Below are 23,156 nucleotides of genomic sequence, written 5' to 3'. Positions count from 1 at the left end.
CCTACCATTTTGGCCCACTGTGCAGGGGCGGACTACGATCTTTCAAATTTCAGCGGTGCCCTGTGCAAGGTGAAAATTCAATGCCCTCTTACCTACTGTCTTCCATTCTGCTCAATTCACTACGGCATAGTTGCTATGCCCTGCAGCACCCCCAAGGCTCAGCACCCAGTGTAGAGGAACAGCTCCCACAGCCCTAATTCTGCCTCTGCACTGTGTAGTGCATTGCTGGGAAGATAATGTATGCAAACCTTTTAAGTGTGCCCAAATAATATTAATATGATATTGTGGCCAGGATCTAAACTTAGTCCCAGACCAACCTGGTCCCTATACACGTCGGGCACTCAAGCCTTCTCCACCCCCATCCCTGGGCCACATAGCAAACCACTTTTGAAACAGAAGCCTGGATCCCCACTGGGCTCAAGCAACAAGCCCTTAGGCATGAGTAAAGGACTGCTTTCTATCCCTGTGGATGATAAACAGGGTACAGTGGTACCTCTGGATACGAACGGGATCTGTTCCGGATCCCCGTTCCTATCTTGAAGCAAATGTAACTAGTGACGGCACATCTGTGCACACGCGTGTTGCTTTTTGCCGCTTTTACGCATGCGCATGACATCATTTTGAGCTCCGTTACTTCCGGGTTGCCACGGAGTGCAACACGAACGTGCTCAACCCGAAGCGCATTCAACCCGAGGTATGACTATTATATATATAAAAAAATAAAAAATCTCCAGTAGCACCTTAGATACCAACTAAGTTTGTTCTTGGTATGAGCTTTCGTGTGCATGCACACTTCTTAGTTCAATATGTTCTATAACACTGAGGCAGGACCAGTGGCCCTCCAGGCCTCTGTATCTGGCCCTTGGGAATCTTCCCAGGCCGCACGCAACTTCCCTAAGTCTCCAGAAACGCTCTCCATCCTCCTCACCTGCTTTTGCCTGGCTGGATCGCACCCTAAAGTGTGGTCCTTCCTCTTGCTGGAGAGAAATGCCCCCCCTCCTCTTCTGATTTTTGCCTGGCTGGACCCCGCCCCTTACCGTGCACAGACTGTACCTGTTGCTCCGCCCACTTTCGCCTCTGGCCCTGCCCTCTGCCGGCATGTGGCCCGCGGCAGGTTACCCATGAGGGAATGCGGCCCTCGGGCTGGAAGGAGGGGGGAAAGGGCTCTCCACCCCGCCCCTGTCCTTTGGGATCCCTTCCCCGCCAATCGGGTGGGAGAAAGAGGCGGGTCCGAGCGAGCCTCCCTCCCTCCCTCCCTCGCTTCGCGGGCGCCGCCGGCCGCTGCGGCTCCGGGTGGCCCGCCGCGCGCTCCTCTTCTCCCTGCGCCGCTTCGCGAGGGCGCCAGAGGGGGCTGCAGCGCTGCTGCTGCTGCTGCGTGCGCCGGGCGCCCGTCCATCCGTCCCTGTTCGCAGCAGCATCAGCAGCGAGGAGAAGCGGCGCTCGCCTGCCTGCCTGCCCGGCCGCCGCTCCTGCGCAACGCCCTCCCTCGCGCCGCCCGAAGCGCAGCGGGCGCCTCCCTCGCCTCGCCTCTCCCCGCCCCGCCGGGCTGCCCTAGGCTCCGCCTGCCCGGCTCGCTGCCTGCCACTCGCCTCGGGAACCCGGGCTGCTGCTGCTGGTCCCGCTGCTGCTGCTCGGTCGCCTTCCCGGCGGGGGAAAGAAGGCAAGGCAGCTGCCGGTGGTGCCAGTGCCGCCGCCGCCGCCCGTGCGCGCTCCTCCGCTGTCCTCCTCTCCCTCCGCCGTCCAGCCCAGCAGGTATATGGATAGAAGCTCGTTGCTGCAGCTCATCCAGGAGCAGGTGAGCCAGGCGGGATGAGGCGCCGTTTCCACGGCAGCGTCGCTGCCGGCAGGCTCCCCTTGGCATGGGGGGTGGGGGTGGGGAGGAAAGGGGGCGGCGGGGATGGGGTGCGGGCAGGGGCAGGGGCATCTCGTGGAGGGGAGGGGGTCGCAGCTGGGCAAACAGGTTGCAGTGCCCCGGAAAAGCGACTCCTCCGGCTGCTGGTGTGGGGTCGGGCGGGCACGGTGCCAGCCCTCCCGCTGCTTGCCTTGGCATCGCTTTGGCCGGGCCACGTGTGGCTGTGCCAACCAGGAGATACTCCAGCTTCAGGGTGCTGGAGGAAGGGAAGGAAATGGGCAGGCATGGGCAGGGTGAGGACTAGGTAGAGCCGTCCAGGAGCACCTTCCGATTGGAGGGTGGCAGGGGCCCATTTAGATGGTGGTGGGTTATTTCAGGATGGAGCCATAAGGGATTTGCCTGGAATTTTCATTTATTTATTTGGTGGGGTGGGAGATTTAGACAGGTGTTGCCCCACCCCCAGCTTTCAGATCTGTGGTCTTCCTAGTGGCATTTATTGTGTTGCTCCATGATCCAGAGGTCACCTAACATGAAAACCTGCACCATGCATTCAAACCACTCTCTTGCCACTTTAGCAGTCATGGCTTCCCCTAAAGAATCGTGGGAGCTGTAGTTTGGGTGCTGGGAACCATAGTTCTGCATGTGATCTCCTAACAACCCTCAGCACTCTTAATGAACTACAGTTCCTAGGATATTTTGGTGGTGGTGAGACATAACTGTTTAAAGTGGTCTGAGAGTGTGTTAAATGCATAGTGCAGACATGACCTCCAGCACTGCCCGCAGCTGATCCAGAGAGCATAGAGCCAGCCTTCACGGGCTGAATCACTGCCGCTGGTGGGCAACCCATCTTTGCTGTTGCCTTTGGCCCTTGTCCCATGCCTATCCAGCCTAAAGGTTCTGAGACCAAGGAAGAACTGGCACGAGTTTGTACTGAAAAATAGATGGGGTGCTCATTTATTTATTAATAATTGCATGTATATTCCACTTTTTATTAAAGGAGCTCAAGGTTGTGTGCATAGTTCTTCCCTCTTCCCATTTTATCCTCACAATAACTCTGCAAGGTAGTTTAGGCCGGGAGACATTGCCTAGCCCAAGATTACTCAGGATGAGTGCGGATTTGAGCCCTGGTCCCTCAGGTCCTGCTCTGGTGCTCTAACCACTACACAACACGGCCACTGACATGGCTGAAGCCCAGGGCAGTATGCCTGGCAGGGGGACAAAAATGTGTTTGCATCATGACAGGATCTGTGGATTCCCCACTGATGGAATCAGGGCTCTGAGTTTTAGTGGGACCACTGCCTTCTAGGGTACCATAGAATTGTAGAGTTGGAAGGGACCCCAAGGGTCATCTAGTCCAACCCCCTGCAATGCAGAAATATCTTCCCCATCATAGAATTGGAACCCACAAGCCTGAGAGTAAGAGTCTCATGCTCTACTGGCTGAGCTATCTTTTGGTGACTTTGCAAGGAACTCAAAACCTTGTCTGCAGAACAGCTGAAATTCTCTTGCTGGAGGCTGAGCCAATTGTGCTTCTGTCACTTCCGTCACCCCTGTGTCCAGTTCAGTCAGCGGCCTCTCAGGCAAAAACCCCCCATGAACCTCCATGGCATATTTCGTTTTGTCAAAGTGACCGCTTGTTTGACTGTCTGTGAAGGATCCCTTCGTAAGAACTGCCGGGATCTGCTGTTGATCCTGAGCTGAGCGCTGGCATAACGGTCTGGCTCAAAGCAGCGACTGCAAAGCCCAGAACAGCCCCAGCTTCAAATGGCTCCTTGGCTAAGAGTTCAGTTGGTGGGCTGAGGAGTCGCCATGCTGTCTGTCTTGGCACCGTCCATCAGCAGCATGGGGACATGGGTACCACCAGCCTGTTTCACAGGGCTGTTGTTGTAAGTGTTGCCGAGATAACGGATGTGAAATGCTTGAGTGCTGTTGTAGAGCGGAGAACTGTTGTGCTCTGATCCCTCTTATGAGCTTTCCGTAGGAATCTGGGTGGCCACTGTGAGAACAGGAGGCTGGGCTGAATGGAACATTGGTCTGATCCAGCCGGCTCCTCTTATGTTCTTATTGAAAGCTCTTTGTAATATTATTATGAGACTGTGTTAAATCTCAATGTGAACAAGTGGCCTTGACCTGGTGGTGAAAACTGGAGTATGTCGTTACTGCTTCTGGACCAGTAGATGAGCCCCAGATTTTATATTAGTTGGGCAGCATACTATGACCCACAAACACACATGAGCTGCCTTAGCCAGACCCTCAGCCCATGTGGCTTAGTATTGTATACACTGACTAGCAGCAGCTCTCCAAGCCCTACCCGGAAATCGAACCAGAGGCCTTCTGGGGGCAAGGCAGATTCTCTACCATTCAGCTACAGTCTTTCTCCATTAACTGGAGAGCAACACAGCTAGGGCTTCACACCATCATTAAGGTGAGAGTCACATAGAATTCTGGAAGATAAAATCTTTGCTATAAGATAGTTGGGACTGCAGATCCTATGCACACTTGCTTGGGCGTAAGAAGTGCAGAATTCAGTGAGACTTCTGTGGAAGCATCCATAGGATTGCACAATGGGAATAGCAGTCCTAAGCACTGTTTACTCTCACGACATTGAATGGGGCTTATTTCCCTAGTAGGTTTAGAATTATAACTTGGACAAGTTTATAACAGCTCTTCCTCAGTATTTCCCAACTGTGAAATGGGAACAGTAAAGCTTGTGTACACACACACACCACATCACTGTTATGTGAACAAACAAAACAAAATTAGAAATTCAGCTGACTCAGCTGATCTAATACAGTTTTGTTCCCTGGTTTATTCAGTCACAGGGGCTGATGCGAGGGGAGGGATGAACTTGCCCTATTCTCCTTCCTATAAAGATAACTTACTGCATGACCTGGGCTCAGTCCTCTCAAAGCACACTTTTTGGGGGCAGGGGGGGGGCAGAGATGAAGTTTTGTGTTAGCACAGAACTCCATGAAGCTGGGTATTTAATCTAAGCGGGGAGCAGTTAACTTCTGGCACTCCAGATGTTGCTGGACTCCAAGTCCCATCAGCCCCAGCCAGCACGGTGAATGATCAGGAGTGCTGGGTGTTGATTCTAACAACGTCTGGAGGGACACGAAGATTAGCTGCCACTGATGTGCCTGACTCACACAACAAGTTGTGTGTGGTGAAAGGGAGCGGGTGAACTTCTTGTAGGAGCACTGGAAGCTACCTTATAGTGAGTCAGATCACTGGTCCATGCAGCTTACTATTGCCCACACTGACTGGCAGTGCCTCTCCAGCAGGAGTCTGAACAATATGCCTGTGAACTGCGATGCAGGAACGTGCGTGGCTGTACTTGCAAGTTTCGTGTAAGTTACAGTACTTTGTGGTTAGCATGCGCTGGGTGATGCTGTGCCGGGGCAAGGCAGAGAGGAAAGAGCAGCTGGCTACAACAGGGGCAGCTGACTAGCTTTATAATATGCTGACCTAAATAATCCACATGAACGGCTTCCACTATCCCCCAGTGACCTCCCAAGGGAGGGAGGAAAAGCAGCTGCTAGGAGCAGTGGGGCTTTAATTGTCCAGCATCCCGGAATTTACTATGCGTTAGGGTAGCCCCTCCAGGATCAAGAGAAGACCCTGCAGCAGGGTCAGCCCCTAAGCAGGAGATTCAGGAGTGCTGACATGAGGCTTGTCCTTCTCATGTTTCATTCCATGCTGTAATGCAGGGACACGGAAGCCTTTTTTAGCCTTGGGGCTGCATTCCCTACTGGGCAACCTTGGTGGGAGGGGACATGCCGGTGGTGGGTGGGGCCTGGGGCAAAATTGGGCGGAGCCACAAATGCAAATTTTAAAGGAATGTGTAAAGGAGGCTGGTTTCTACAGACACACGCCCTCTCTATCCTCCAAAGCAAGAGGCATTGTCAGAATTCAAGGACACTTTCCAGCCAGGCAAAAACACTCAAGCAGGGTGCAAATCAGGGGCAGTGAGGGGTGTGGCTTGAGGAAAGAGGGTGTGTCTGATGAGTGGGTGGGGCCTCCAAAAGATGTGTGTCTATAAGTGGGTGGGGCCTGGGGAAAGGGTGTCTACCTGGAGAGGGGTGTGGCTTGGGGGGAAAAGATGAGGCTCACAGATGGTTGTGGGGAACTCAGGTTTGGCCTGGAGAGAGAGAGGGGCCTGGCAGTCTGAATTTGGCCCTTTGAGGCCCCCCAACTGTACTATAAGGTATTTTCTTCCCACTTGCTCCACTGAGTGAAAATTTTCCAAAGTGGCTAACATTATAACCTTAAAAACAAACAGCCTTCAACAACATGGCAAGGAAACAGAGCAGCAAGACTGTAATGGCAGCAGTTGCAGGCGACATAAAAGCAAACAAACCCTAAAGGCATAAATGCAGAATTAATGAAACAGCAGGCACTGAATAGAGCAGCAGAGCAGCTTACAGTCCCTGAAGGTGTGTGTTTTTGGTTTTTTTAAAAGTTCTGTTGGGTTCAGTAGAAACAGCAATGCTCAATTGCTTGGGCAAAGAAGAGTCAGGGGATGCTGTCCAAGTGCTGAACCAGTGGTGGTACAATAATGGACTGGATGGGGCCCAAGAAGCCACAGCTGAAACCTGACAAGGTGGAGGCGCTGTGGATCCTAGGTATGGGAAGTGAGCCCAAGGCTTGCTCGGGTTATGCTCCCTCCAAGAGAGAAAGTGCATGGAGTTGTATGACCTACTCAGACTTTTGGCATTTGGCCCATCACTTTTCAAAGTGGATTTGATATGATGGAGCGCTTTTAACCCACTTTAATTGTGCAAACCTACATTTTTGGAATCCCTCTAGCAAAACAGTCTGGAGGCCTCCTAAGATGCAATGGATTCTCCCCCACCCCCTTGCTAAATGCTCCACCACTAGACAGCGCAACCCACCAAGTCACAAGAGGGACCGATTCTTGTTTGCAGTGTGTGGAAGGCACGGCTTGCAATGTATGTAGCAAAATGAAGGGCTGTTCTTAGCTTGGGGCAACCTCTGCCCCCAGAGCATGTTTTTGTCCCTGGCAACATATTTCCAGGTATTGACAGCCACATGTTTGGCACGGCTATAGTTCAGACGCCCTTGCATGCTGCTGGACCCTGAAAACTACTAGGTAGCTGACTTTCACCAGCCAGGACTTCCTTGTGCTGGGAGATGGGCAGGCGAGGACAGAGTGCTTTCCTGCTGCTCAAACCTGATGACATTTCTCTCTGTGTGTTCCTCCTTCCCTCCCGCCCAAGCATTCCCTGTCCTGCCCATTTCTCAATGACATTGCCAGCTTGTTCTCTTTTCTGTGCCTTCTCTTCCCTGGGGGGATAAAATGGCAAAGACAATGTAATGTGTAGAATAATTTTGTTTTACTAGCTCTGCCACATGCTTGGAACCGTGGGCACTTTGGATGGCCTGGACAGGGTTTTTGAGGGGTGCTTTTCTTTCTGGCTAAACCTTCCACCTTAGATTATTTTGTGTGTGTATTTCCCCGCTCCCACCAACAGAACAAAATAGCAATATAGACTAACCCATTTTATTATACAGTGGTACCTCGGGTTAAGTACTTAATTCGTTCCGCAGGTCCGTACTTAACCTGAAACTGTTCTTAACCTGAAGCACCACTTTAGCTGATGGGGCCTCCTGCTGCTGCCGCGCCGCTGGAGTATGATTTCTGTTCTCATCCTGAAGCAAAGTTCTTAACCTGAAGCACTATTTCTGAGTAAGCGGAGTCTGTAACCTGAAGCGTATGTAATCTGAGGTACCACTGTATATACTTTTTATGGTATAAGCTTCTGTGGATTCAAGTCTACTCCTTCAGATGTGCCCACAAATTATATAGTGCTATAGGTTGGGGAGGGGGGGGTGTCAGTCTGGGGGTGACCATGGGTCACTTCTAAACCTATGATCCTGTATCCGTGAGGTTGGAATCTATAAGGGAAACTATGCTAAACCAGTCAGACCAGACTCTTTGTAAGATAATGGTGTGAACTGGCGAGCTAAGTGCTGCCATTTACATGTCCAAGGAGGTTACCCTGTTGCCATAGAGACAAGTGGCTGGGCCTTTTCCCACCTCATCTGGCTGGATGCCATAGGAGGGATAAAAATATGCCAAGAGAGCTGTGTGTGTGTGCGCGCTCTCGTGCATTTTTGGCTGATGCTAGAAGCTGTAGACGCAGAGGCTTGTCTTGCTCTGTGCTGAACCCAACGCTATGGCTTGGGGATCTCCCTGGGAACAATGGGGAGGTAAGATCTGTTGGAGTGCTCATGCTGTGAGCCCCTTTGTCCTATGCTCATGTTACAGATATATGTAAGTAAATTATATACCCCAAAGACAACACAGACTCCTCTGACCTTCACTACAAGGGATCCAAGCCCTGGGTAAGTGTGGGAATTATCCAGAGTCTCTTACTACTCAGAGATTGGGGTGCGCATGACAGGCTGTTTCCCTAAACTCTCTCTCTCTCATTCAGCAGTTCTTGACATTCCTGAAGACGGCCTTACAAGTGGAAAATAGTTCTTTCCAGATACAAAAATAGCCACACATCTCAGGGTGGGTTAGTCATGTTGATTAGCAGAAATACCTTGGGGAGACTATAATGGCCCCCAGAGACACTTTCAGTCATGTCTCCACAGTGTCCTACTTTGCAGCAGACAGTCCTCTTATCGGAAGGGCCGCCCAGTCTAAGTTTAGTTTAAAGAACCTTAAGAAAGGAGAGCAGGAGGGGCTGCAAAGTTGCCCATCAATGGTTTGAGCACGTGGATAGCAGACTGAGCCATCGGGCACACAGCTCACCTGGTCACAGTCTTTTCCATAATGGGGAGATGTCTTTCAAACACAGTTTAAATTATAAATTACACTCCTCTTGTAAAAATGTGCACCTGCACATATATGTTAGCTGCTCCGATTAGTGCAAGAAAATTTTATACAGCCTTTTTTCTTTTCTTTTATGGATATGCATTTTTCTTTTTTTGGGGTGTGTGTGCCTAAGCAGATAGATACCATTAAAAACAACAAATAAATGAAGCTGAGATTTTCATGAAATGCTTAAGGGGGAAATCAATTTGGGTTTCAACACTGCATATGAGGCAGGTTGCTTGATTTTGAGAAGTGAGTTGACCAGTGCCCAGAAACCTTTCGGAAACCAACTACCATACATGTTTAGATCTACTGAAGCCAACTCATGAAGTCATTGCCTTGGTTAGCAGTGCTGGCCCTGGTTCCCAGTGTAGTGCTGGGAATGTTCTCTGCCTAGAATCCTGGAGAGCCTCTGCCAGTCAGTGTAGACAGCTCTGTGCTAGATGGACCAATGGTCTGATTTGGCATGAGGCAGCTTCCTATGTCCCCCAGAATGTTATCTCCTGTTTGGTAATTTTCAAATGCAAATGGAAGATGGTCAGGAGAGATTTTTGGCACAGCATTACTCAACAAAAGCTGTTTATTGAGCTGTTTGTTAAAATAATTCTTTGGCTTACTGTTGCAACAGGCACTTTCAGCTGTTGCGTTAATGTCTCGGATGGAAGATTGATTGTTGTTGGTGTGTGTGTGTGTGTGTGTGTGTGTGTGTGTGTGTGTAAAAATCCAAGTTCTGCATTGTCTCAAATTCTTTCCTCCCCCCCAAAATTATGCAGATGAGCCAAGTTGATTATATTTATGTTGAATAATAGATTCATTTGGCTACAGAGTACGGTTGAGGACACAGTGGTCTGTTTTTTAAGGGCATGTGAAGGAGGAATGCATTTCGAAGTGTGTTAGGGCAATCAAATTTATTTTTGCTCATCCTTAAGATTTCATCTCCTTGCACTTTTGCCACCTCCACCCCCCTTGGGGTCCCTTCCAACTCTACAATTTTATGAGTCTATGAACACTCAGACTGCGCTGCTTACTGGTTCAATGCCTGCCTGCCTGCCTTTTACCTGTGGATCACTGCTACTTACTGAATCAGGGAAGGGGCTATGCAGGATGTTGAAGCCAGATTTACACCTGGTTCAATGTATCCCCTACTTACCTTCAAAGTTCTGGATTGCAAAATTGCTCCGGTCACAGGCTTGAAAGTGTCAACCAAGCCCCATGGCCAGCATGGTGTAGTGGTTAGTGTGTTGGACTAGGAACTGGGAGACCAGGGTTCAAACCCCCACTCAGTCATGAAGCCAGTCAAAGGGTGCATTCAAATGTGGGGTATACAGTGGTGCCTCGCAAGACGAAATTAATTCGTTCCGCAAGTTTTTTCTTCTTGCGGGTTTTTCGTCTTGCGAAGCACGGTTTCCCATAGGAATGCATTGAAAATCAATTAATGCGTTCCTAGGGAAACCGCTTGCCAGGCTGGCGGTGCGGAGAAGGGCTTTTCTCCGCACCGCAAGCCTTCAGCACAGGTACGGGAACAGAGGGGAAGGGGCGCAGCGCTTTCCCTCTGTTCCCGGGGCTTGCGTGGGAGGAGGGTTTTTCCTCCCCACCGCCAACATTCAGAACAGCATTCTGAATGTTGGCGGTGGGAAGGAAAACCCTCCTCCCACCCCAAGTCTTCAGGAAAGCCATCCGATGCCGGGCGGCGGGAGAAGGCTTTCCCCCTCCCCCTCCCGGCATCGGAGCTTCGTCCCGATGCCGCGCGGCGGGGGGAGACGTTCCCCCTCCGCCGCCCGGCATCGGGGCTTCGTCCCGATGCCGCGCGGCGGGAGGAGAAGTTCCCCCTCCGCCGCCCGGCATCGGGGCTTCCTCCCGATGCCGCGCGGCGGGGGGAGACGTTCCCCCTCCGCCGCCCGGCATCGGGGCTTCGTCCCGATGCCGCGCGGCGGGGGGAGACGTTCCCCCTCCGCCGCCCGGCATCGGGGCTTCGTCCCGATGCCGCGCGGCGGCGGGAGGCTTTCCCCCTCCGCCGCCCGGCACCGGGGCTTCGTCCCGATGCCGCGCGGCGGCGGGAGGCTTTCCCCCTCCGCCGCCCGGCACCGGGGCTTCGTCCCGATGCCGCGCGGCGGCGGGAGGCTTTCCCCCTCCGCCGCCCGGCACCGGGGCTTCGTCCCGATGCCGCGCGGCGGCGGGAGGCTTTCCCCCTCCGCCGCCCGGCACCGGGGCTTCGTCCCGATGCCGCGCGGCGGCGGGAGGCTTTCCCCCTCCGCCGCCCGGCACCGGGGCTTCGTCCCGATGCCGCGCGGCGGCGGGAGGCTTTCCCCCTCCGCCGCCCGGCACCGGGGCTTCGTCCCGATGCCGCGCGGCGGCGGGAGGCTTTCCCCCTCCGCCGCCCGGCATCTGGGCTTCGTCCCGATGCCGCGCGGCGGGGGGAGACGTTCCCCCTCCGCCGCCCGGCATCGGGGCTTCGTCCCGATGCCGCGCGGCGTGGGGAGACGTTCCCCCTCCGCCGCCCGGCATCGGGGCTTCGTCCCGATGCCGCGCGGCAGGAGGAGACGTTCCCCCTCCGCCGCCCGGCATCGGGAGGAGACGTTCCCCCTCCGCCGCCCGGCATCGGAGCTTCGTTCCGAAGCCGGCGGCGGGAGGAGGTCCGAGGACAGTGGGGAAGACGCGCTGCGCTTCCCCGCTGTCCCTGAGATTTCCCTATGGGCTGTCGTCTTGCGAAGCAAGCCCATAGGGAAATTCGTTTTGCGAAGCGCCTCCAAAACGGAAAACCCTTTCGTCTAGCGGGTTTTCCGTCTTGCGAGGCGTTCGTCTTGCGGGGTACCACTGTATTGTCTTAGTTTTCTTGATTATAATGCTGCAGCTTCTTTCCCATTTTCTAATGTGCCTTTCATGTTGCGGTACCTGCTGCATCATGGAACTGTGGCTTTTTGACCGATATACTAGCCTGTCACTCTAAATTTCATTCACGCCAAGTAAGCACGTTGTGACATAGAAAAACGAACATCAGTGAACACTGCAGCTAACCTCTTTCTCCGTTAACACCTCCACCCTTTCTGCATGTGTCTACTTCTGTTCCCCCACAATTGCCCCATGAAAATGGCAGGGAAGAACTCTATGCTGGAATAGCACCCCAAAATTATGTCACTTTACTCCCATAATTTTCTGGGTCAAGGGAGCTGCAAACAGAATTTTTCTGGAATCAAAAACAACACAGAAATAAGCTCTAAACATGCGCTGTAGTCCGTTAGTTTTCCCAAAGTTTGGTTTGGTTTGGATTTGGATTTGATATCCCGCTTTATCACTACCCCAAGGAGTCTCAAAGCGGCTAACATTCTCCTTTCCCTTCTTCCCCCACAACAAACACTCTGTGAGGTGAGTGGGGCTGAGAGACTTCAGAGAAGTGTGACTGGCCCAAGGTCACCCAGCAGCTGCATGTGGAGGAGCGGGGAATCAAACCCGGTTCACCAGATTACGAGTCTACCACTCTTAACCGCTACACCACACTGGCTCATGTAAAAGTCAAAGTGACTTCTACATGGTGTGAAAGTTCAAATGTCATGCAGAACAGAGGAACGTCAGGAAAACAAGCTAAACTGCCTTGCGAATACAGCCACAGTCTCAGCCTATAACTTACCTTGCAGGATTGTTGTGCAGAAGGTGGGAAACAATGAGCTCCTTGGAAGGGAAGGTGGGATATAAATGCAATAATAAAAAAATGGCTGGGAACTTGAGGTTGTCAGGGGGTGGGAGCTAAGCAACCAGCAATAATTTAGGGATATGGAATTCTTCACCCAGTATCAAATTCTGTCCTTGCACAGAATAAACAGCCCTTCTGATATGGATCACCACTCTTGATTTCCAGCTTATTCATTGTCGCTAATGCCCAGTGCTGATTCTTCAACAGCTTGATCCTGAAAACACCGGTTTCATTGGCGTGGAGACCTTTGCCAGCCTGGTACACAGCCATGAACTGCCTCTGGACCCCGCAAAACTGGAGATGCTGGTGGCATTGGCACAGAGCAACGACGAGGGACAGATCTGCTATCAGGAGCTGGTAGACCTGGTCAGTGGCGTGAGTCCTGGCAGCCACCGTAGTTGTGGCTGCATCAGCACTTGTGATTCTGCAGGATTTCCGACCTATACCTCTTAAGATAAAATAAGAATCAGTAAACATGTTCACACAAAGCATTAATTAGAAAGAGCAATAAAAGCAGACTTTTTGTAGGTAAGCTTGTTTGAGCAAGGAAAGCTGTAGGATGAAGGTGCCTGTCTAACATCACAAGCACTGGACATGACAAATGCTCCCTGCAAATGTTGGTTTACAAATTGAAGCCCACGGGGTGGGCCTTGGGACAGTCACAGTCTCTCAGCCTAACTTGACTCACAGGGGTGTTGCAAGGGCAAAATAAGGAAGAAGAGAACCAATGTCAGCCACCAGGAGCTCCTTGGAGGAAAGGTGCAATATAAATGCAATAAGTAAATATAAATATAAAACTTCATGCCTCTCTTTTCCACTCGAATGTGTTTTCCCTGCCTGCCTGACTTGAGCAGGAGTGCAAAATGTTTTGCCAAATTTTGAAGCCAGTAAGATTTTCCACTGATATGCACTGATCTCCCTCTCCATCACAACAACCTTGTGCGGTAGGTTAGGCTGAGAGACAGAGACTGTCCCAAGGTCACCCTGTGGGTTCCTATAGGGGAAGGTTTCACTGGAGAAAGACTCAGTATATACAGAATCTCCCCCTCCTATAATCTTGGATAGCAAAGTGGGAGGGAGAGTCCAATTAAAGGGATAATATCCAATTCTCTTCTTTTCTTCCTAAGTTCTTTGTTAAAAAGCATTTAGGCTGCACCAGCTATCCAGTTCTGAATACTTAATAGTCAATAATTTCTCCTTAATTGGCTCAGCTGAGTGCCAAGATGGTAAGGCAAGGAGGAAGGCATTAGTAGGCAGGCTCCGTCTGCACACCGTGTGACCTGCAATTCAATTCCCGAATGCAGCACATCTCCCTGAGCAAGGTCTTTTGGTGCTCATCACCCAGCCCCAAAGGACTGAGTGAGCTTGCCCTTAAGCACCAGGGAAGCAGGTGGAAGGTCAGGCCCCACAGTGCCCCCTGCTGGCCAAACATGGGGTCTCCCTCCCTTAAGCCAGTCTGCGTTTAGCTGGGAAGCAGGAGTAAAACTCTCGGCAGCCACCTTTTTTTATTTAAGAGCCAGTGTCTCCTCGTTCGAATATCTTCTGAAACTACGAACTCACCAGGCCAGCCTTTCTCTCTTAGCCTCAGCTCCCCATCTGCGACCAAAGGGTATTAGGACTGACCTACCTAACAGCGGTGTCTGTAAGGCTGTTTTTAATGCTTGCTGCCAGTTTCTCATAGTACTTATCTTGGATATATTTGCAAGGCAAGGTTAGCAGCTGACTGGAGGCTTTAAGCAGTGCTGAGAAAGGGCAGTAATACAGAGCATCATTTACTGGCTGGCTGGGGGGTGGGGGTGGTGAGAGCTGGAGCCTGGGGGGGCTGGTTCACCCTGAGAGCTCCAGGGAACGGGTCTCCTGCCTCTTTGCATGACGTGGCCCCTCTCTGCAGATCAGCAGCAAGCGGTCGAGCAGCTTCAAGCGAGCCATCGCCAACGGACAGAGGGCGCTTCCCCGCGATGGGCTCCTGGACGAGACGGGCCTGGGCTTCTACAAGCGCTTTGTGCGCTACGTGGCCTACGAGATCCTTCCCTGCGAGATGGACCGGAGGTGGTACTTCTACCAGCACCGCACCTGCCCCCCTCCGGTTTTCATGGCAGTCGTCACACTGACCCAGGTGGGCGGAGAGGTGACCTGCTGTTCGCCCGAGTGCCAGTGGAGGGCGCCCTCCTCTTAGGGGGAAGAGGCGGCCCGTGGTTAACTTTTAAAGAAAGCTTGATCAGCGTCTTGTGGGAGACGCCAGGTTCTGCAGCTGGAGGAATTCTCCTTGTGTGCATGCACCTGTGTTTTGATCATATGTATAAAAAGAATTCCTGCTGATATAAAACAAAATGCTGCAAATGGATCTCGTTTACAGTCATACCTTGGGTTACAGCTGCTTCAGGTTGTGTTCTTTTCGGGTTGTGGACTGCTGAAACCCGGAAGTACCGGAACGGGTTACTTCTGGGTTTCGGCAGAAGCACTGAATCGCAATCCACACGTGCGAAGATGCGGTTGCAAACGCTGCGGGCTGTGAACGTGCATCCCTCACGGATCATTTTTGCAACCTGAGCGTCCACTGTATTCCAGTTTTGCACAACTTATTCTGCTTTGCCTACTCATGGGTGGAGGAGGAGGTGCTGCAGAAGGTGCTGAACCCCAACAATTTCTGCGTCCCCCAACCATTTGGACACCTGAGATTTGACTAGGCATTGCCCCCACCTTGTTTCTTTCCTGTAGTCATATATTTGCAACCCTGAAGACCAGCATATTGCTTTGTTTTTTTAAAAAAGGAGAAGAATTTAGTGACCAGTACAGTGGTACCTGGGGTTAAGTACTTAATTCGTTCTGGAGGTCCGTTCTTAACCTGAAACTGTTCTTAACCTGAAGCACCACTTTAGCTAATGGGGACTCCCGCTGCCGCTGCGCCACCGGAGCACAATTTCTGTTCTCATCCTGAAGCAAAGTTCTTAACCTGAGGTACTATTTCTGGGTTAGCAGAGTCTGTAACCTGAAGTGTATGTAACCCGAGGTACCACTGTACTGCTTTGTGTGGCTTTTTCTGGTCTCCTGTTCATTTCCAGCCTAGATGCAACCTGTTTAATGCATTTTCAGCCATTTTCTTGAGGACTAGAGACATAGGAAGGCAGCTTTATCAACTTTATCTCTGGGTGTTGCCAAGGTGCTGAACAGCCTCACACCCATTTGGACACCATAGTAGATCATCCTAAATAACCTCCCCCCCCCCCCCCCGCATCCTGTTTCTATTAGATCATCGTATTCCTCTGCTATGGGGCTCGGCTGAACAAGTGGGTCCTGCAGACATACCACCCTGAGTACATGAAGAGCCCCCTTGTGTACCACCCGGGACACCGCGCTCGTGCCTGGAGGTTCCTCACCTACATGTTCATGCATGTGGGGTAAGTGTCTGCCTTGTCTTGCCGCTCGCTGCTTCCAGCAGAACAGGGGTCGGGAACCTCAGGCCTAGGGGCCAAATACAGCCCTCCAAACCTCTCTTGTTTGTCTCTCGGAACTCTCTGCAGGCCACGCCCCCTCTGCAGCCACGCCCCTCACCAGCCCTGCTCCACCCCTTTCTTGAGTGTTTCTGCCTGGCTGGAATGTGTCCCTGAACTCTGATCGTGCCTCTCAATTGCTAGGATGGAGGCTAGAGAGGAGTGAGTGAGTCAGTGTAGGAACTAGCCTACTGCGTAAAAGGTGGAATTTGCATTTGGCGCTCTGGCCACCCTTGGCATGTGGCCCCCAGAAGGTTGCCTGGTTTGGCAGCGTGGCCCTCGAGCTGAGAAACGTTCCCTGGATGAGAGATGTGCAAGTGAGCAAGCTGACTCCATATTTCTGCAATGTGCGTACAGATGGGGGCGGGGAGGTGTCTATGAGCAGGGGGCACCAGCCCACTGCCACTGCAGGTTAGCTCAGCCAGTACAGCATGAGACAGTTAATCTCAGGGTTGTGGGTTTGAGCCCCACGTCGGGCAAAAAGATTCCCGCATTGCAGGGGGTTGGACTAGATTGTCCGCATGGTTCCTTCCAACTCTACAATTCTGTGAGATTCCTCTGGGTTCTGGAGGCAGGAGAGGCTCCTTCGTTTGGGCAAACTCCACCCGCAGACCTAGAGGAGGTGACGTTTGGGCCTGAGAGCTTCCGAGACCTGAGAACATCACAGGGTTTGGGGAGGGAGCAACACGGCAAGTTTCTAGCTCTCATCGTTTCTGGCAAGGTGAGCTGAACTTTGCCTGTCCCCTCCTGGGATTCTTGGCGGCAGTGGCGTAGCGTGGGGGGTGCAGGGGGGGCCGGCCGCACCAGGCGCAACATCTGGGGGGGGCGCTCGCACTCGCAGCTCTCTGCCCCTACCTGGCTCACTCACTCTCTCTCACTGCAGTGCTGGCTGTGCGAATCCGATCCGAGCCGCTGGGTCGCCGCCCACTGTGGAGAGGGTGGGTGCCAGGCGTGCGGTGCGGAGAGAGAGCGAGGGACTATCTGGGGGAGGGACAGTGCAGCGGCCGCCCAGCGCAGCGCTGAGCGCAGGAGAGAACCACACCAGACCAGACCAGGCAGCAGCAAGAAGAAGCTGGCAGCGGCGGCAGGTTAGGGGTTAGGGGTCGCAAATTACTTGCCTTGCCCCGGGTACTGACAACCCACGCTACGCCGCTGCTTGGCGGCTGAGCTCACTGCCTTTCCGTGTCTCTTTCCAGGTTGGAGCAGCTGGGCTTCAACGCCCTCTTGCAGCTGATGATCGGGGTACCCCTAGAGATGGTCCACGGCATCCTTCGCATCAGCTTCCTCTACCTCGCAGGAGTTCTGGCAGGTGAGGGAGCACGGCTCGCATCTCCACTCTTCTCTAAGTCCTGCTGTTGGACACCATTAATCTGTTAGCCCTTAGGCCCAGGGTGGGGGAAGAAGTTTCAGCCTGAGGGCCACATTCCCTGCTGGACGACCTTCCAGGGGCCTTGCACCAGGGGTAGGAGGAGCAAGAGGCAAAAGTGGGGGGGGGCACAAGGGTACCTTTTGCCTTGCGCAGCAGGCTAGTCTCTGCACACCCCTGTCTCTATCTTCCATCATCCAAATTCACATTCCAGGCTGGGGCACATTCCAGCCAGGCCAGGACCCTCTGGGAGTTGTTCAGCACAGCCAGAGAGGGGTGGGGCCTGGGGAGAGTTCTGAGGGCCAGGTTGAGAGGCCTGGAGGGCCACACTCAGTCCTCAAGCCTGATGATCCTCAGAGTGACTTAAGTCATTCTTGCTTCCCAGGGAACTCTGGGTATTGTAGCTCTGTGAGAGGAACACAGGAGTCTCCTAACAACTCTCAGCACCTTTAACGAACTACAGTTCCCAGGATATTTGGGGGTGGGGGGGAGCCATAAGTGGGATGATACTGCTTTACACGTATAGTGCAGATGAGGCCTTAAATTGTGGTACAGCACACAACACACACACACCCATTGTTGGGGTTTCATTTTGGTTCCATCTCCTTTCCTTCAAGACAGTTTATAAACAGCGCTCTGTGAACCAAAGTTCTGTCTCTGGAGCATCTAAATCCCTAAAAATTGAGACTGTCTCCCCTGGCTGCAGATCTCTCTCTCTCTTTCATGCACACACACACAAAGATCCCTGCATTATCGCACACTGTCTCTGCCCGAGAGTCCAGTCTGACCAAATCCCACATGGTCCCTGTCCAGGACAGCTGGGGGGCGGGGAGGCATCAGGCTATAAATTACGGTGCTTTGGGAGAGTATTTATTGGCTGTCACTGCAAGCTTTATTTATTTATTTGTTTGCTGAGCCCCTGGGCAATTAGAGCAGCTGCTGGAATTACTCACCCATCCATGTCTTTTTTGGAGAGGCGGGGTGGTGGTGGTGGAAGGGAGAGCGAAATGGAGGGTGAACAATTCCTCATCAGTCGCTGGCTCTCCTCTCCCAAGCTGCTGTCTCAGCAAAGTACATCTGGGGAGGGAGGGAAGGAGCACAATCTGCCGGGCTGCCCCCAGTGGGCTCTGGGGGAGAGCATTTCACAGCTTGCTAAGGCCTGTCCAGAAGAGGCTGGTATTTTTCCCCTGCACAAACCCAAGGAGGTTGGTGGGTTTCAGATCTTCAAGGAGAACCCATCTGAAATTGTTTAAACATGTCAGGCTTTTGTTTTCCCCCTTCCACCATTCTTTGTCTTTGTCAACCTAGGGAAGCCCCAGATGTTTTGGACTACAACTCATAAGCCCCAGCCAGATTTGCCAAGGGATGATGGGAGTTGCAGTCTGGGGGGTGGGCATCACATTGCTGACCCTGTGTGGGTCATATTCACACCATATGTTGAAAACACCCTTATACCATTTTAACAGGCATGGTTCACCCCCCCCCCAAGAATTATGGGAACTGTAGTTTCTAAAGAGGTGGCACTGTGGGTTAAACCACAGAGCCTAGGACTTGCCAATCAGAAGGTTGGCGGTTCAAATCCCCGTAACAGGGTGAGCTCCCGTTGCTCGGTCCCTGCTCCTGCCAACCTAGCCGTTCGAAAGCACGTCAAAGTGCAAGTAGATAAATAGGTACCACTCTGGCGGGAAGGGAAACGGTGTTTCCGTGCACTGCTCTGGTTTGCCAGAAGCGGCTTAGTCATGCTGGCCACATGTATGCTGGCTCCCTTAGCCAATAAAGCGAGATGAGCGCCGCAACCCCAGAGTCGGCCACAACTGGACCTCATGGTCAGGGGTCCCTTTACCTTTACCTAGTTTCTAAGGAGTTCTGAGTGAACAATTAGGAGAACAGTTCCCATTATTCTTTGGGGGTAGCCACGACTGTTCAGGTGTTTAATGTGTGGGGTGCGAAAGGGTTTCATGCTGGAGAAGGCAGTCCTTCAAGAAGAACCAGTGTGGTGTAATGGCTAGAGGGTTGGGCCATGACCTGGGAGACCAGGGTTCGAATCCCCACTCAGCCATGGAGCTCTAGCTGTGTTACCTTGAGGCAGCCGCCATCTCTCAGCCTAACCTACCTCACAGGGTTGTTGTGAGGATGAAGTGGGGAGAAGAACTGTGCACGCTACCTTGAGCTCCTTGGAAGAAAATGTGGTATTAAAATATAATAAAGTGAAGAATGCCTTGAGGTTTGGACAGGCAAGGGTGTAGCAGGGAGAGGACCCCGGGTGTTGATCATTTACTGAGGGGTGTCCAGACTACATTTTTGCTGGCAACTAAATGCGTGTCAAGTTGCTGAGGCAATGAAAATCCTTTTGTTTGTGGTGCCCCTGCCCAACTCCATCCTATTTCTTCCCGCTATTTCCCTTTCAGGTTCCCTGACCGTCTCCATCACAGACATGAGAGCACCTTTGGTTGGAGGTTCGGGGGGAGTCTACGCCCTCTGCTCCGCTCACCTGGCCAACGTTGTCATGGTGAGTGGGATGCCACTTTGAACTGAATGGGGGAGGGGAACTTGGTGGGCTTCAATATGGTGATTCTGTGGTGAGATCTTCAACAAAACGTTGCCATGCCATATGGCTCCTGGGTTCTAGCCAGCCAGTACCCCTCAGGAATACTCCATTCCATTCTCGACTTTCCTCCTTGTTTTCTGGGAGGAGGTTCTGTTTGTTTCTCTTTTTCCCTAACAGACATTCTGCACTCTGTGGTCACTGAGCATGCTCAGTCCTCATCAAGCTGTGTCTTTGGGGGGGGGGTGTTTCCTCCCCTGACCCTCTCTATGATTTCTTTTCTGAAACGAATTGTACTTCTTCATGCCTTGGTATTCTGCCAGACATGGCGATACCTGCCTCTTGTCCCCAGGTCTTGGCTAGACAAATAAAAAATATTATTTTAATTATATTAAAAGTATATCCCACACTTCATCCAAGGATCGCAGGGGGGGTTTATAGAACAGAACATGAAAAACAAAACCAAGTATTTATTTAGCCATTTGGAAGATTTCCACCCTGTCATTTAACCAAATGACCCTTCAAGTGACTCACAACAGAACCCCCAAACCCAAACATCTCAGCCCTCTTTAGCTCCCCCACCCAGGTAAACAGATGGAGACAGAGTGTGCTCCTCCTCAGACCTACAGCCCTGGGACAGCTGGCTGGTGTAACTGGGTGCTGTTTCTGGCAGCGAGCAAGGAAGCCAGCTCCCTGCGGCTGCTCCTTCTCTGGCCAGTGGCTGGGGCCTGGCTGGCCTTCCCCTTGCTGTCACCTTCTTCCTGGGAGGTGGGTCATTCAGCCTCATGGTTGCCTTGGACAATGGCAGAGGCCCAAGTGTGCTTCCCTTGAGCAGTGCCATTCCAGGGCAAATCTATGAAGAAGAATTTCGGGATCAGGTTGAAAGCTGTAAATATTGGTGGACGTGATACCATTTCACTTTACGTTAGATCTGGTCGCCCGCTGCAAGAACAGACTGCAGGAGGTCCGTAGGCCTGATCCTGCAGGTTCTTCTTATGGAAGAGGGTGTGATGAGAAAGGTATTGGGAGAAGAAGCTATGGGCAGGAAAAAATCTAATTCTGTTTCTCTCTCTGTAGAACTGGGCAGGGATGCGTTGCCCTTACAAACTGCTGCGCATGGTGTTAGCCCTGGTGTGCAGTAAGTATACTGGTCTCTCTTGGTTGAGACTTCCATGGTGTGGGGATGAGGAAGGCCTTTCCTCCTGCATCCTTGACCCCATGTGTAAAACCCTAATTAAACACTGTGCAAGGGCCCGGATCCAGGCTGGGTCAGCCCCAGATTATCCTGACTTGGATTGGGCCCAATTAAACCCTGAAACTGCTCGGGAGGGGGACATGGACACCTCTAATATAAATGTTATAAGGCACTATGTACACACCAAAGGAGGGGAGGGGCAATGACAGAGAGACATGCCTCAAAGGGACTAGAAGCTTGGGACTCGAGCCGTTGTGATCTCTCGTCTCTCTCTTTCCCCTCGCAGTGAGCTCTGAGGTGGGCCGGGCCGTTTGGCTGCGTTTCTCTCCCCCCTTGCCCTCCTCGGGCCCCCAGCCCAGCTTCATGGCCCACCTGGCAGGGGCGATTGTGGGCATCAGCATGGGCCTGACCATCCTCCGCAGCTACGAGGAGAACCTCCAGGACCAGTGCGGCTGGTGGGTGGTGCTCCTCTCCTACGCCACCTTCCTGGTCTTTGCCGTCTTCTGGAACATCTTCGCCTACGACCTTCTAGGGGCACAGATCCCGCCTCCCCCGTAGCAATCCCCTCCCGCTTCCCGGTCCCAGTTCTCTCTGCAACACCCGCCCTCGAAGTGCCAAAAACTGCAGACATCACGGGAGAGAAAGGGAGGGGGCTGACCTGGCGCACAGGAGCGCAGGAGCCCAGCGACCGCGCGCCGCGTCTCCGAAGCGATGCGTCAGCCGGATGCCAAAAACAAGATTAGCAAGGACCCATGCTAGGCTCCTGCGGGAAGAGGCCGGAGGGCAAATGGGGCCATCTGTGACCCAGGAACGAACAAACTGCCACCCCTTTCCCTAGAATTCCCTCTGTGTCCACCCCCAGCTCAGCTCCAAAGAGGGGTGGGGGGAGATCCCTTAGCAATCGTGTTCTCAGAGATCCCCTTCTAGGCATGAGAGTCTATGTATTCTTTTTGGGGAGGGAGGGTTGGTGGGTTGGTACCCCTTTACCCGTGTCTATTCCAGAGTTTTGTGTTCCTCCGGCAGAGCTGCGTCTGTGATGATGGATGCAGCTGCATCCGATGCCTTCAGATCATTCCTTGTGCTCTTGAGTTGCTGGGTTTGTTGGCTTGTTTGCTTTGTAACTTCCTTCGTTCCCTTGCTTTGGAATTGGTTTTTCTGCGAGCTCCTTGGGCAACACCTCTGTGCTTCAGTTTTTTTACCGGGGAGGGGCTGAGATGGGGGGTGGGTGGGTTTCACCTTTCCTTGGCCTGGGAGTCCTTCCACCTAACCTGTGGTTGGAGGTCTGGTTTTGGGATTCTTCTGGAGGGAAGGAGGGAAATACAGCATCCTCCCATCGCTCAGTGTTTGATGACGTGGTTTGCAGGCAAAAGGCCCCAGTTCAATCCCTGGCGCCTCCAAGGATGGCACTGTCTCAGACCGTGGAGAGGCGCTGTCAATCAGTATAGTCAACATTGAACTAGATGGTCTGACTTTGTATACAGAGCAGCTTCCTATGCTCCTGTGTGAGAGAGAGTGCGCAGGAGGTCCACACCAATCCATACCAGTGTGCAGGTCTGCGTGCATTATTATGATCATTTAAGGAAACAATCAAGGGTCAAAGCACCTTCCTATGTTTCTATAAATGTGTCTTCTCTGCGCTGAGGAATCTCTGGCCTTAAAGGAGATTCCCGGATGGAACTCCAGGCCCTAAGATCTCTGCAAAGTCCATGGGGTTCAGGCAGCTTCCTTCTCCTGCCTTTCTTACATCACCCTGCCTCTGCCCCCCTTGTATTGCCAAGGTGCCCATTTGGTCCCAACGGAACAGTGACTGAGCAATCGGTCCTGTTCAGGCCCACAGGTTTTGTGTTTCCAGAAGCTGGTTTCTAGAGCAGGGGTTGGTCTAGATCAGGGACAGCCGACTTCTGGATTCTCAGGAGTGTGTGTATGTGTGCGCGCGCAGGGAAGGTGCGGAGTTCTGTGCTGTAGTTAGTAGTTTGGAAGCAAGGCTTGGAAGTAAATTTTGCCATGAAGTCGGATCACCTGAATGGGTGGATTGGCTCTTAAAATAGCAAATGCACTTGGTGGGTGGGTGGGGGGAGGAGAGCTCCACTTAAAACCCAAAGAGAGAGAAAGCGGGGTCTGTTTTGTGCCATACCTTTGAACAAAATTTTCCGTTTTCTTAAATGAGCATGA

The 23,156-nt window shown here is 52.5% G+C and overlaps 1 protein-coding gene across 1 annotated transcript; it reads left to right on the top strand.

The window, feature by feature from the left end:
• Positions 1-533: 533 nt before the first annotated feature.
• On the top strand, positions 534-21,722 carry RHBDL1 (rhomboid like 1). Its single transcript, XM_083473667.1, is given in 11 exon segments — positions 534-1,244; positions 1,246-1,413; positions 1,415-1,457; positions 1,460-1,752; positions 12,595-12,753; positions 14,279-14,503; positions 15,637-15,785; positions 17,075-17,187; positions 19,653-19,753; positions 20,867-20,927; positions 21,271-21,722. Coding segments are annotated over 11 exon segments (2,022 nt in total). The 5' UTR covers positions 534-806; the 3' UTR covers positions 21,543-21,722.
• The last annotated feature ends 1,434 nt before the right edge of the window (positions 21,723-23,156 follow it).

This window comes from Podarcis liolepis (genome assembly GCF_965112155.1).
Source record: "Podarcis liolepis genome assembly, chromosome: 14".
NCBI classification, from domain to species: Eukaryota; Metazoa; Chordata; class Lepidosauria; order Squamata; family Lacertidae; genus Podarcis; species Podarcis liolepis.
The sequence above is the reverse complement of the archived record's forward strand: the minus strand, read 5'-3'. Positions and strand labels throughout refer to the sequence as shown.